The sequence below is a fragment of the Arvicola amphibius genome, chromosome 1, assembly GCF_903992535.2.
Source record: "Arvicola amphibius chromosome 1, mArvAmp1.2, whole genome shotgun sequence".
NCBI lineage: Eukaryota > Metazoa > Chordata > Mammalia > Rodentia > Cricetidae > Arvicola > Arvicola amphibius.
This window is the reverse complement of record NC_052047.1, coordinates 94,831,533-94,846,875: the sequence shown is the minus strand read 5'-3', so window position 1 is coordinate 94,846,875 and position 15,343 is coordinate 94,831,533. Positions and strand designations below refer to the sequence as shown.

General features: G+C 51.0%; 1 protein-coding gene across 1 annotated transcript; it reads left to right on the top strand.

Annotated features, from left to right (window-relative positions):
- Positions 1-9,784: 9,784 nt before the first annotated feature.
- Tnfsf14 (TNF superfamily member 14) lies at positions 9,785-13,670 on the top strand. The gene is made up of 4 exons (XM_038312367.1): positions 9,785-10,072; positions 11,042-11,078; positions 11,314-11,358; positions 13,020-13,670. Exons 1-4 carry the CDS (start codon positions 9,860-9,862, stop codon positions 13,442-13,444), a joined length of 720 nt encoding a protein of 239 aa, XP_038168295.1. The 5' UTR covers positions 9,785-9,859; the 3' UTR covers positions 13,445-13,670.
- The last annotated feature ends 1,673 nt before the right edge of the window (positions 13,671-15,343 follow it).

Below are 15,343 nucleotides of genomic sequence, written 5' to 3'. Positions count from 1 at the left end.
CTCAAACACACCACCCACACACACCTACTGACTCACCTGGAGCTCAGACACACACATACACACACACACCTGCTGACTAACCAGGAGCTCAAATACACCACCAACACACATGCTGACTCACCTGCATATCAGACACACCACACACAAACCTGATGATCACCTGGAGCTCAGATACAGAAATAAAGACATCTGCTGACTCACCTGGAGCTCAGACAACTCCCACACACCTAGTGACCCACATAGATCTCAGACACATCACACACACACCAGCTGACTCACCTGGAGCTCAGACAAAATTCACACACACCTGATGACTCACCTGGAGCTCAGACACATCACAGACACCTGCTGACTCACCTGGAGCTCAGACACACAATAACACACCTGCTGACTCACTTGGAGATCAGACACACAATCATACCTGTTGACTCACCTGGAACTCAGACGTAACACACACACACACACACACCTGCTGACTCACGTGGAGCTTAGACACACACAATCACGCACCTGCTGACTCACCTGGGGCTCAGACACACACACACACACACACACACACACACACCTGCTGACTCACCTGGAGCTCAGACAAACCACACACACACCTGCTGACTCACCTGGAGCTCAAACACACACACACACACACACACACACACACACATACACACAACTACTGACTTTCCTGGAGCTCAAACATACCACCCACACACCTGCTGACTTACCCGGAGCTCGGACACAACCCCCCCCCCCCCACATATCTGCTTACTCACCTAGAGCTCAAATACAAACCCACACTCCAGCTGACCCTACTGGAGCTCAGACACACACAAATACACACCTCTGACTCACTTGGAGCTCAGACAAACCACACAGATACCTTCTAACTCACATGGAGCTAAAATACACACATACAAACCCACACACCTGATGAGTCACCTGGAGCTCAGACACCCACACACACATACCTGCTGACTCACCTAAGTTCAGAAAACAAAAACACACACCTGTTGACTCACCTGGAGCTCAGACAAACACCCACACACCTGATGACTCTCCTGGATCTCATAAATACCACAGACACACATCTGCTGTCTCACCTGGAGCTCTGACACACTCCCACACACCTGCTGACTCAGCTGGAGCTCAGACAGATACCCATACACATGCTGACTTACCTGTAGTTCAGACAGACCACCCAAACACAGCTGATGACTCTACTGGAACTCAGACACACACCCACATGCCTGATGACTCACATGTAGCTTAGCCACACACCCATGCATTTGATGACTCTTGTGGAGATCACACACACACACACATACACACATACACTCTGACTCACCTGGACCTCAGATGCACTCCAACACACCTGGTGACACACCTGAACCTCAGATATCCCCCTGAACACACCTACTGACTCACCTGGAGCTCAGACAACCACACACACACACACACACACACACACCTGCTGACTCACCAAGCACTCAGACACCACACCCACACATGCTGACTCACTTGGAGTTCAGACAAACAACCCCCACACACCTGCTGACTCGTCTGAAGCTCAGACACACACCCACAAACCTGCTGACTCACCTGGAGCTCAGATACACCACACACACACACACCTGCTGACTCACCGGGAGTTCAGATACACCACACACACACACACCTGCTGTCTCACCTGGACCTCAGACACACACCCACACACTTGATGACTCACCTAGAGCCATACACAAACCCACAAATCTGATGAGTCCATGGAGCTTAGACACACACCCACACACTTAATGACACACCTGGAGCCATAAAAATATCCACACACCTGCTGACTCATCTGGAGCTCAGTTACAGCACCCACATGAACCTACCATCTCACCTAGAGCTCAGACACACACCCCACACACCTGCTGAGTCACCTGGAGCTCACACAACACAAACACAAACCTACTGTCTCACCTGGAGCTCAGATACATTCCACACACACCTGATGACTCACCTGGAGCTCAGACACACCATCCACAAACCTGTTGACTCACGTGGAGCTCAGACACACTCCCAAACACCTGCTGATACACCTGGAACTTAGATACATATGCACACACTTAATTACTCACCTGGAACTCATACACACACCCACATACCTGCTGACTCACCTGGAGCTCAGACACACAACCACACATGCTGACTCACCTAGTGCTTAAATATACAGCCACACCTGCTGACTCACCTGGAGCTCAGATACACCACACACCTTCTGACTCAGCTGGAGCTCAGGTACACTACCCACACACCTGCTGACTCACCTGGATCCCAGACACCCTCACTCCCCAACACCTGCTAAGTCATCTGGTGCTCAGACACACAATCACACACCTGCTGACTCACCTGCAGCTCAGACACACCACCCACACACCTGCTGACTCACCTGGAGCTCAGACACACACAAACACACACCTGCTGACTCACCTGGAGCTCAGACACACATACACACACACACCCACACACACACACACACACCTGTTGACTCACCTGGAGCTCAAATACACTCCATCACACCTGGTCACTCACCTGGAGCTCAGACACACACACACACACACACACACACACACACGCCCCTGCTGTCTCACCTGGACCTCAGACACACCACCCCCAAACACACTTGCTGACTCACCTGGAGCTCAGACACACCCCACACACCTGCTGACTCCTGGAGCTCAGACACCCACACACACACCTGCTAACTCACCTGGGCTCACATACTCCACCCACACACCTGCTGACTCTCCTGGCTCAGACACACCATCCACACACCTGCTGACTCTTCTGGAGCTCAGACACACCTGCATACCTGCTGAGTCTCCTGGAGCTCAGATACACCTACACACACACACCTTCTGATTCACCTGCATCTCAGCCCCATCCCATCTGTTCTGTTTCCCGGGCTGCTGTGGTTCACATGGTCTGTGCTGCCATTTCCTCCAGGTATAGATATTCCCTTGTGGAAGGAGGATGACAGGGCTCTGGAAACATACAAATATCAAGGTTACTACCCTGTTTATGTCCCTGTCCTGATTTCCTCTGATGATGAACTGTGGTCTGTGGTCTGTGATCTGTGATCTGGAAGTGTAATCCAGATAAAGCCTCTCCTCCCCGACTTGCTTTGGTCACGATTTCTCATTGCAGCAGTAGGAACCCTAACTAGGACACGCTGTCTTTGTCATTATCTACCACTTCTGGCTCTTACAGTCTTTCTGCCCCCTTCTTCTGCAATGGTCCCTGAACCTTGGAAAGAAGGGGTACAGATATATATTCCACTTAGGAATAAAAATCTTCAGTCTCCTTATTCTCTGCACCAACCAATGCAAAGAGAAACTTCTCACATGACAGTTGAGAGCTGCGCTGATCTGAGGGTCTAGCAATGAGTCATTAGGATCGGTTCAACCCTGTGTCCATTGAGCATTAGGTTTTCCCCTTGGTCCTGTGACCTGTCTAGACACAGATCCCTGACCTGGTAATTGTGCTAGGTACAGACTTCATCCCGCGGAGGGGCTTAATCAGGAAATGGGTTGGTTATCCTGGGGTATTTGTGCCACTGTTGTTCAGTGGACATGTCTTGCCAAGCAGTCATTACTGTAGCTTTCAGTGTTCACAGCTGGGAAAGCCTGGAGGTTACTCTTCTCTGGTGGAGTGCATAGAACCTTCCAGCACTGTGAAAGCTAGCCAGAAGGAATGAAGCTTCCGGGACTCATCACTTTGAATTCTCTGTGTTCTGTGACTCAAATGTCTTCAGCAATGGGTCTTATTATAGAGTCTTGGGGTTATCCAAAGCATTGACACTAACATGTGATCTTTGAGGGGGGATTATGAGACTTCATTAATCAGCAACCCCAAAAGAAGCAAGCCATTCTTGGTATTCGGCTTTTTCTTTGTTAGTCAGTGGTGTCCAAGAGGAGCAATGGCACCCCGTTCATTATAGGGTATGAGCATATATATATCTCACAAACAGTGTGGTACATAGGTTTCCCTAGGACTGGTTCAGCTATCTTTAGTGTTATGTATCCCTCCCATATTCCCTACTTTACCATGATCTCTCACCCTCCCCAATTTCCCAATCCCTATTCTAAATCTAAACACCTTTGAACCTTTGTACCATGGGTTCCATGTCCCCCTTCTTTGGTCCCTGGAAATCCCCCCACTGTCTGTGGCCCCTCACTAATTTCCTGGCTTCCGTGAGTGTTTCAAATGAAACATGTATCTGAAAATTCAAAGCTAACATACACAAGGGACAGAAAATGAGTCAGTCATTTACAAAAAGTAACTAAAACACACTGAGAAATCAATAAACAGATAATTGTAGAATATTTTAAATTACCAGGGGGGGAGGTTGGGAAGAGGGCTCAGTTGGTAGAGTATTTGCTGGGCATGCCTGAAGGCCAGAGCTTGATCCCCAGCACCCACAGTTAAGCTGGGCAGGGAGGTACTGGTCTGTCATCCCACCAGCTGTAGTCGGGGAGATCACACAAGGAACTCACTGGTCAGCAAGCCTAAAGAATCAGGATATTTGGTGAGAGACTATATTAGTCAGAGGTCTCAACTAAGAACAATAAAGCATTGCAGCGACGCTGTGTCATAAGTGAGGAAGTTGAAGAGAAATAAGGAGGATAAGAAGGATTTTAGGAGGGGGTGAAAAGATGTAAGGAGGGCGGAGAGATGTGAGGAAGAGGATAGAGTTGGGGTTCCTTGTCCCAAGTTCATAAGGCTACTGCAGAGGACACAGGTTGTGTTCTCAGAGGCCAGTTCTGCAAGCTTACACCTAGCTGTAATTCTGTCCTCAGGGAAGTTGGTGCCCTCTTCTGGCTTCTGCAGGCACCAAGCACACACGTTCATACACTCACAAGGACACACATAAGTAAAAATATATATTGTAATGTGGCAAGCCATTGAGGAAGATAGCTAAGGTGGGCCTCTCCTGCACAGACATGGGAACCCAAGAGTGCCACCCTTCCTTGGTCATCACCCATGCTCCCATCATCCTTCAGTGATGCAAATGTCTTTGACTCACTTTGGTTCCTGTAAGGAACCCTCATCCATGCTTCCATCACCAGGATAAACTCACTGGTTCACCGAGTTGTACTCATGTGGGATCTTTCCTTTTGCCCTTTATTCTCCCCTTTATTTGCAAGGAGACATAGAAATTGTCTCTCCAGGAAAAGCAAAACCACCCAAGACCTGGGAGCTGGCAGGTTCTGCCCTCCTCCCCAGGCACCGGGCTCCTTCCTCATCCCACTCCCACTTTTGCACGTCAACTCTCAGTTCTCATTCACTTTAGTCTCACTGCTTTCCTCACCACAGCTAGCTGCCCCTTCGCTTGTGAGAGCTGAGCCTCATGTTCTTGCTTCCCTGTGGGCTCCCCTGAACCTCCCCAGGCTCCCCTGAACCTCCCCAGGCTCCTCTGAACCTCCCGGCTCCCCAGAACCTCCCCAGGCTCCCCTGAACCTCCCCAGGCTCCTCTGAACCTCCCCAGGCTCCCCTGAACCTCCCGGCTCCCCTGAACCTCCCTGGGCTCCCCTGAACCTGCCGGCTCCCCTGAACCTCCCTGGGCTCCCCTGAACCTCCTGGCTTCCCTGAATCTCCCTGGGCTCCCCTGAACCTCCTGGCTTCCCTGAACCTCCCTGGGCTCCCCTGAACCTCCCTGGGCTCCTCTGAACCCTGCCTGGCACCCTCACACCTGCACTTGCTGTGTGGGTTAATCTAGACTGTCAACGTGACAGGAGATAGAATCACCATAGAAACAATCCTCTAACTATCTCTGTCACTGATAAAGAAGAGGACCTGCCCTACAGCTAAGTTGCATCATCCTCTGGGCTAGGGTCCTGGGTTGAATGGAAAGGAGAAGATGAACCTAGCACCAGGGTTCACCTCTCTGCTGCTTCTCTGTGGACCTGACTTGAGCAGCTGACTCACCATGACAGGCTCTTCCCACTAACTGTAAGCAAGGGAAACCCTTCCCCTCTGCCTTCGTTCTGGTTTCTGATGAACCACCACGGCCGAGACCATCTTGGCGAGGAAAGGGTTTGTCTGCCTTACACTTCCAAATCAACATCCATCATTGAAGGAAGTCAGGACAGGAACACACACTGGGCAGGAACCTGGAGGGAGAAACTGGTACAGAAGCCGTGGAGGGTGCTGCTTACTGGCTTGTTCACCCATGGCTTGCTCAGCCTACTTTAGTACAGAACCCAGGACCAGCAGCCAGGGATGGCACCACCCTCAATGGGCTGGGCCTCCGTCATTAACCACTAATTAGGAAAATGTCCTACAGGTTTGCCTATGGTTGGATCTTCTACAGTCGTTTCTTTACTCGAGGTTTCCTCGTCTCAGGTGACTTTAGCCTGTGTCAAGTTGACATAAAAAATTCACTCCTTGTCAACAGGACACACAAACACATAATTGTTAGACCACAAGCTTTCCTTTCTTGTTCATTCCCAAGATCACACGTTAGTATTAACATTACAATATAAAACATTTCGCAATCATAAAAGGCCCCACAGTCTTACAAACTCAAACACTTCGAAATTTAGTTTCCTTAAAACTTCAAGATCTCTTTTAGCATCTAAACATCTTCAGTCTCTCAACTGTGGGTTCCTGTAAAAATTGAAAACAAACTAAATACTTCCTTATTTCAAGAAGGAAGAACCAGGGCACAGTCAACAACCTGGACAAAACCAAACCAAACTCCAACTGTGTAAGTAGCTCAGTGTTCAATGTCTGGGATTCACACATAACTTCTGGGCTCCAACAAGGGGCTTGGGTCACTTCTCCAGCTCCGCCCTCTGCCGCACACTCAGCCTGTCTTCTAAACAGAGGCAGGCTTCACTCTGCCGCTGCTGCTGTCCTGGTGGTCATTCCATGGTACTGACATCTCCAAAACACTGGGTCCTCTGCTGACACTGAGTCTGCGCCTCACCTCTGGCCTCTCACAGCGCAGGCCTCACCTGCTCTCCTTGACCCCCTCATGCCTTCAAAACCAGCACCACTGGGTGACTCTTACACCTCCCAAGTTGGGTTGCCAGCATGAGGTTCAACCCTGGGCACCTCTGAGCACAGCTTCTGTGTGCACCCAGAGGGGGAATGGAGGATACCTTCCACACACACTTCCTAGATTTCCTCTCAGTTATGCTGGTCTCTTCTTAATCCCGGCTGATTCTGTAGCCCCAGCTGAGCCGAGCCGTGGAAACTTACTTCAAATATCCAGCGCTCGCCATAGTCTTGCTGAAATAAGATCTCTCTATAGCCCTTGCCTTCTGGTCACTTGGAAGACCAGTCTGGCCTTGAACTCTGCCTCCCAAGTGCTGGGACTAAAGGTGTGTATCACCACACCCAGGGAGCTCTGGTTGTTTGAGGGGCTCTCAAACGTCCCTCAAACGTCACAAGCCAGGCCTCCATCATCTGCCCTGTCCTCAGCTGTCTGATCTTCCAGGCTCCCACAGAACAGCCCACCGAGCTCTGCATACTCAGAGTTCAGTTGCCACTACGGTCATCCCCAAAACATGGTCACGTCTGTCACCTTAGGATTGCTGTTGTGTGATAAAACACCATGATCCAAAGCAACTTGGTTTAGAAGCTGTGGAAGGTGCTGCTTCCTGGCTTGCTTCCATGCCTTGCTCAGTCTGCTTTCCTAGAAAACCCTGGACCACCAGCACAGGGGTAGCACGGTCTGCAGTGAGCTGTGCCCTCCCACAGGCCAGTCTGCTGGGGACATTTTCTCCACTGAGGTTCCCTCTTCTGAAGTGACCCCAGCTTGTGTCAAACTGACATAAAACTGTCCAGCACAGACCGTAAGAGACTAGCAAATGCTTCCAGGCAGATCCTGTATGGTGGGACACTCCAGACTGCTGAGTCATTTGCGTGGTCCCAGGAATGAAGCTGAGTGGGACGAGAGCAAGAAAAGACAAATGGCTGCCGTGTGGGGCACCTGGGGTCAGATGGTCTGGGCCTCCGGCACGCCTCCTACCCCCGTAGCTCAGCACCTGCACCGTACAGAGTTGAACAGAGAGGCGGGGTTATTGCAGACGGCTGAAGGAAGCAGCTTATGACAGACAGATAAGTGAGGAGACAGGGCTTACGCACACGCAGGGATCTGGGAAGCAGGTATTGGGGAGCCATCTTCAGACGGACAGCACCCAGGGGGAGAATGGAGGATGCCTTCCACACCCTGTCAACACCCACGCAGAGCAGAAGAGAAGGCTTTGCTGTTTCCATCAGGTTTGGAAACTCTGGAATCCTCGGCATGGCCGTGGCCGTGTTAACAGCTCAGTACTCGGGCTTCCTGGAGGGGGCTGCTCCTGAGGCAGGTGGAAGGGTGGGAACCCCGCTTAGAAAAGCAGTGTGGCAGAGCACTGGGGTTCTGTGATCCCAGGACTGCCATCCCTTTGTGAGGTCAACCACTACAGCATGGGAGCCATTGAAATCTGGGATGTGTGTGTGATGAGGCTTAGGTCCAGGCTGAAGACTCGGGGACAAAGTGGTGGTATCTGGAAATCTACCCCTAGCCCCGTCCCCAAGAGGGACACACACGCAGGCACACTCATGACGCTGAGGTACATATATGCGTGTACTGATGGAAGATTTTGGGGGACCAGCCTCGACGAAAACACCTCTTGCCAGGGCAGGGGCGTGGGGATTTAGAAATATTAGTAAAGAATGTGAAGATGTATGGGGAAATAATAAAAAAGAAAAACATAGAATGGTATCAGGAGGGAGTTCCAGTGAATAATGAAATGGCCACGCTTAACTTCCAACTGCTTAAAATACCCCGACCCCAAAAAGTAGTAAGATTTAAAAAAAACCTACATTAACACGACACCAGGAAATTAACAGACCAGTTGAAGGTCGCAGGATACCTCCACAGTTAAACATTCTGTTGCTAGAACAAAACAAGTCACGCTCACACTCTAGACCAAAGCATTCTGTAGGCAAACATTGGGTGGAATCCAGTGTTATCTTCTTATAGGAAATGGAACCTTAGTAGGATCCTTAGACTTCTGTTTGAGGCAGAAGCAGGTCTGCTTCTCTATTCCTGAAATACAAGGTCTGGCTATTAGCCACTCCTGTTATTGTCTGACAATCACCTTGAGAGAGCAGAGCTCTCAGCTTTGAATCTAGGTGGGACCTTTGTTTGAGGTAGAAACACAATAACCTTGAAGGAATAGTTCAAGGTGGAAATAGGCTCACACTTTTAGGCCTACAGAGGTGATACACACTGTAGCCCGTGTGTCTACATATGGGCCTGCAGACACATCAGGAAATGCATGTGTGCATTTACCTGCGTGCATACAAGCATAGATCAGAACATCTACACCCACATGCACACATGCACAAATCTGTGCCTTGCATGCCCACAGCCATGCATCTGCACATGCATTTGCACCCGCATGCATGGACTGAAGCATCCACACAAAGGTGTGTGCTTGCATGTGTGTCTACATGTGCACGTGTTGGAAGCTTGCATGGAACCCACAGAAGCGCTTCTGAGGGGAACAGAGCTACCGCACTGGGCGAGCGGGGGCCGTCCCGTCTGTCTCCACCCGAGTCATACTTTCTGGAAAGTGTGAGCTATGGCGTGAGTGAGAGTGAGCTGGGGGCCGGGCCTTCTGGGGGGGGCACAGGAAGAAGAGGAGGGTGCGTGGGGAAAGCGGAGGCACCAAACCTCAGCTTTAAAGTGAGCCGCAGGGGCGGCAGGAGCCTTTTGCAGTTTGCAAAGCCCAAGCGTTGGGCAATCGTGGTTTCCTCTGGAGGGGAGGAACTCAGGCTTGCCAGCCCCATCCCTGGGCTTCTGGGCCTCAGCTGCTCTGGCATGGAGAGTGTGGTACAGCCTTCAGTGTTTGTGGTGGATGGACAAACGGACATCCCGTTCAGACGCCTGGGACAGAACCACAGGAGACAGCGTTGCGGCATTGCCCGAGTCAACCTGGCCCTGATACTGCTGCTGGGTGCCGGGCTGGCCACCCAGGGCTGGTTCCTACTGAGACTGCATCAGCGACTTGGGGACACAGCGACTCGCCTACCGGTACGTGGGGTTCGGGGGTCCAGGGCACCTCTGCACGTCTATCTCTTTACGGCTGTGTATGCGCACCAGTCTGACCCCGTCTTCTCACCCGTTTGTGGGGATCTGATAGAGGGACATGAGTGTGTGAGGCCCGGCAACTTCCCTGGGACTCAGGTGCATGACTGTTTTTACTAGCCGGACCCTGTGCCATCCCTGGCATCCTGGTTCGCTCTGTGCCACGGGTGTGTCTGTCTGTGTGCCACACCTAGACACTTTGGGCACTTGTGTAAACAATACGCTTCTGCAGTCTTTGCTTTTGTTTTCTTGTTAAGTTTTTTTTTTTTTATTACGTGCACTTGCTGGAGCACGTATGTGGGACACCTTTGTGGAATCAGCCCTGTGTCCCCCTTGATGTGGGTTCTGGGGCTTGAACTCTGATAGCCAGGCTTGGCGGCAAGCACTTTTATCCCCGAGCCCTCTCACTGGCCCTCAAATGATTTTTTTTTAAGACGTGAATATTCCAAAAACTTTAAAAACAGTTCTGAAACATTTCTAGTCTCAAGCATTTCAGACACTCAGCTTTCATCAGACCTTGGCTGAATTCCATGGCACACACCTATCATCTGGGTTCCTGGGCTGGAGAGGCAGAAGGCTCAAGGATTTCAAGGTCATCAGAGGCTAGTTAGGAAGTCTAAGGCCAGCCTGGCCTACATGAGAGTCAATCTCAGAAACAAAACTGATTGTGTGTGTGTGTATGTGTGTGTGTGCATGTATGTGTGTGTGTGTATATGTGTGAGTATGTGTGTATGTGTGTGTTTCTCTGTGTGGGGGTGTGCGCACACGCATGTGTGGGACTGTTGTGTGCACATGTGGCCTTGTGTATGTGTCCGTGGGTGGTGTCTACGGCCATAGCCAGACAGTCTCATCACCATGTGCCTGTGTGACTCTAGGTGTAGTCTGTCCTCACCAAGCGCCCTGTTTGCATTTCAGGACGGAGACACAAGCTCCTGGGAGAAGATGACCCAAGGTGAGTTGGGCCCCAGCTCCTAAGGAGATGGAATGGTTCCCACTCTGGCCCTCCCACACCCTAGGATCACCCAATATGATTTTGAGGAGCCCCACAGGTACCCCTCCCCCAGGGCTGGCGAAGCAGAAGTCTGGGTCACTTCTGGAAGGGGCAAAACCTGACACCTACAGGTGGCCCCAACGAACACCCACCCCTGCTTCTTTCTGTGTCTCTAACCTCGGACTCTCTTCCCCAGAGCACCGGCGGTCTCAACAGGCCAACCCAGCAGCACATCTCACAGGTAAGGGGACCCTGGATCTTCACATGGGGTGGAGCATGGTGTGTCCTGGGAGATCCAGGTCTTGAGAAGTTAAAGCAACCATTTAGGCATTCATTCATTGTATTTTGAATTTTTGTTTACATTTACTTCTTTTTATTTCTTATTGTTGATACACATGCACATCCCACAGCATGGAGGCCAGAGGACAGCTCTCGGGACGATTGCTTCTTTTCCTCTTATGGCCTCCAGGGATTGATCTCAAGTTGCCAGTCTTGGCTGCAAGTACCTTTACCCTCAGAGCCATCTTGCCGGCCTCATTCGTACAATGCTTATTGGCAGGTGACCCAGAAAGCGCAGCCCCTGAGGACTAAATAAAGTCCTCCCTTTGCCCTGCTAGTCATGGGGACACCTCCCAAGATCCTCAGAGGCCTCAGAGGATGCTGGGACACAAGCCTATCACACCCTGTATTTTGTTAGTAGACAGGGTCTGTCTAAGTAGCCTGGGCTGTCCTGGAATTAGCTCTGTAGACCAGGCTGGCTTCAGACAAACAGAGGTCCTCCTGCCTCTGCCTCCTGAGTGCTGGGAGTAAAGGGTGTGCGCCACCATCCGGCGGCCACCGCGCCCAGTCATATGTGCCGTATTTTTTCTTGTGCTTCCATACCACAGTCAGTTTGATTCCTCGTCTAACACAGTATAAAATGAACCAGAACAGGCATAAAATATGCTACAGTCAAAAACTATTTGCAACATAAAAGGTGGAGGTGGAGGTGGGGGATGGCTCTGTGCATAAAGCACTGGCCACACAGGTATGAGTCTAAATCCCAACATCCCAGTCAAAAAGCCAGGCACACACCCCTGTGACCCCTGCGGAGCCAGAGACAGGAAGATCCCAGGGACACGTTGGCCAGCAGCCTCAACAGACAGGGGACTTCCAGATTCAGTGAGAGATAAGGTGGCCGGAAGCTGAAATTGAGAAAGTTGCCTGGTGCTGACTTCTGGCCACACACACACACACACACACACACACACACACACACACACACACACACGCATGCACACACAGACTCTCTCTCCTCTCTCCTTTCTCTCTCTCCTCTCTCCTCTCTCTCTCCTCTCTCTTCTCTCCTCCCTCTCCCCTCTCCCCTCTACCCCTCTGCCCCCCTCCTCTCTGAGCCAGGATCTCAAGTAGACTAAACTGGCCTTGAACTGCGCGCTCACTGGCAGAGGATGACCTTAACTCCTGGTTCTCCCACCTCCATCTCCCAGGGGTGACAGGTGTGTGCCCCCACGTCTAGTTTATTCTGTGCAATGTTTGGAGCGCAGGGCCTCCTGGGCAGGTGTTCTGCCTCCTCAGCTCCAACCTCATTTCTAAGTATTGACACTTCACTAGGAAACTTAGGCACCCTTCAGTTTCCTCTTTTGAAGTTTTCTCTCTGCCTCAGTTTCTCCCCCTGCAGAAGGAGATGGGGATGAAATGAGTCAGGATACATCATAAGCAGATCACTTTGCTCTCCTGCTCCTCAGAGTCCCCCACCTACAGGATGGGAGTGGACTGAGTCAACCCAAACAGCCTAATACGGCAGTGGAGCAACAGACGGGGCTAACAACTAGCATAAGGGTCACACGAGAAGGGTGGGCACTACCTGTGCTGACCGGTTCTCTCTCTCTCTCTCCTTCCCAGGGGCCAACGCCAGTTTGATAGGCAAGGGTGGACCTCTGCTATGGGAGACTAGCCTTGGCCTGGCCTTCTTGAGGGGCCTGAGATATCACAATGGAGCTCTGGTGACCACGGAAGCCGGCTACTACTATGTATACTCGAAAGTACAGTTGAGCGGTGTGGGCTGCCCCCAGGGCCTGGCCAAAATCCCCATCACACACGGGCTGTATAAACGTACATCCCGCTACCCGAAAGAGCTAGAACTGCTGGTCAGTCGGCGGTCACCCTGTGGCCGGACCAATACCTCCCGAGTCTGGTGGGACAGCAGCTTCCTGGGCGGCGTGGTGCATCTGGAAGCAGGGGAAGAGGTTGTGGTTCGTGTACCTGGGGACCGCCTGGTCAGACCACGGGATGGCACCAGGTCCTATTTTGGAGCATTCATGATCTGAAGGCCATGGTGACATGGGTTGATGGCAAGGGGGCGCCTCTTCAAGACGGACCTCAAACCCAGCAAGCAGGGATCTTGGAGTTCCCCATAAGGATCCCCAAATTCTGCAGGTGGAGCTCAGGAACCATGTACAATGCTGACCTGCTTTGGGAAATCTTCAAATTGAAGACTTGGGGTGTGGACCCCAGGAATGTAGGGTCAGCCCATTTGCCTGATATTCAGGAAGAAAGAATAAAGCTGAGGTATTTATGTGTCTGATGGCCACTGTGGACTTGGAATTTCTGGGCTTATAGGCTGGAGACAAGGAACCTCCTCAGGGTGTCAGGGGAGTTATATCACAGGGACCCTGGCCACTCCCACAGATGCTCTGCATTTGGTTTCCAGCCACCAGGGCAGCATTGGCTAGCTGGCTGTGACTGGCCTGGGGCCAGCTCCTGAGCACACGAATCCTTCAGGGATACTCTGATGGGACTTTGGTACTCAGCTCAATGCATGGCTACGACAGACTCTCCAGAAATGGTGGGGAAAGGAAGGGAGGGAAGGAGGGAATGCTGAAGAGAAGTAAAGACAAAAGGTAGAAAGAGGGAAGAGAGGTGACTCCCTCCAGAGCACTTTATTGAACACGCTTATAACAGAGTGTATCAGACCTGCAGGATGCCTGGGGCTGATGGGAGTGGGAGATGGCTCAGAGGATAGAGAGCTTGCGGCTCTACCATGAGGATCCAAGTTCAAATCCCCAGAACCAGTACAGAGACAGATGTGGTGGTGGGCACCTGCAACCCCATCAGTGGGGAAGGGAGGATGAGCTTGCTGGCCAAGCAGTCTAGCTGAATCGGTGAGCTCCAGGTTCGGTGAGAGACCTCCTCAAAGAAAGCAGACAGCTCCCAAAGATGACATCTGAGGCTGTCCTCTAGACCCCACGTGCAGGACACATACAGAATAAATAAAATAAAATAAAATAAAGAATCTTAAATTAAATAATAGTATTTGAGAATCTCTTTATTGTGAATGAAATTTCTGTCACCAGGTCCCACAGCAGTTCAGTCCCAAATAAACACACAGAGGCTTATATTAATTATAAACTGCTTGGCCTGCTGCTTGGGCTAATTGCTAACTAACTCTTACAATTTAAATTAACCCATAATTCTTGTCTGTGTTTAGCCACAAGGCTTGGTACCTTTTCTCAGTAAGACATTCTCATTTCCTCTGTATCTGGCTGGTGACTGTGTTTCTGTCTTTCCTCTTCCCAGAATTCTCTTAGCCTGGTCACCCCACCTATACTTTCTGCCTGGCTACTGGCCAATCAGCATTCTATTAAGCCAATACGAGTGACAAATCTTTATAGTGTACAGATTATCCCACAGTACTTTGTATCTTGTAATTGTCTTGTTCTGTTTGTTCATTTGTTTCAAGACCAGTTCTCAAGTAGCCCAGGCTGGCCTTGAACTTGCTATGTAGCCCAGGCTGGCCTTAAGCTCTTGGCCCTCGTGCCTCCATCTCCTGAGTGCTGGGTTGACAGCTGTGTGCCACCATGCCTGGATAAGCACCTTGTGTAGATTATATCTTCTTTAGTTTTTTTTAATATTCTTGAGACAGAGACTTGATCAACCCTTCTGCCTCAGTTTCCCCAGCATCTAGAACTACAGCTGTGTGTTACCCTAGCTGAACATCTGTACAGAGAAACCTAAGGCCCTGGTGGAATATGTTGCCCCACACCTTCTAGATGGAGAGGCCACACCCAAGAGGGACAGGGCAGCTTCTCTCTGCCCAGGAACCACAGCCAGTCTGAGCTTACTTTCCGCCCCCTGTCCTTGCAACGCCACCGGTGGGAGGAGGAAACACCTCCAATACCCAGCCTCTCCCCACACTGGAGTTTCCTGTATGCTCATCGTGGTCTGTT

Bases quoted from the DNA above. Each gene is read 5' to 3' on its own strand.
- Tnfsf14 (XM_038312367.1), top strand. From the start codon at position 9,860: ATGGAGAGTGTGGTACAGCCTTCAGTGTTTGTGGTGGATGGACAAACG. The intron at 10,073-11,041 runs GTACGTGGGGTT...TTTGCATTTCAG, and splicing joins ACACAGCGACTCGCCTACCG to GACGGAGACACAAGCTCCTG. The intron at 11,359-13,019 runs GTAAGGGGACCC...TCTCCTTCCCAG, and splicing joins CCCAGCAGCACATCTCACAG to GGGCCAACGCCAGTTTGATA.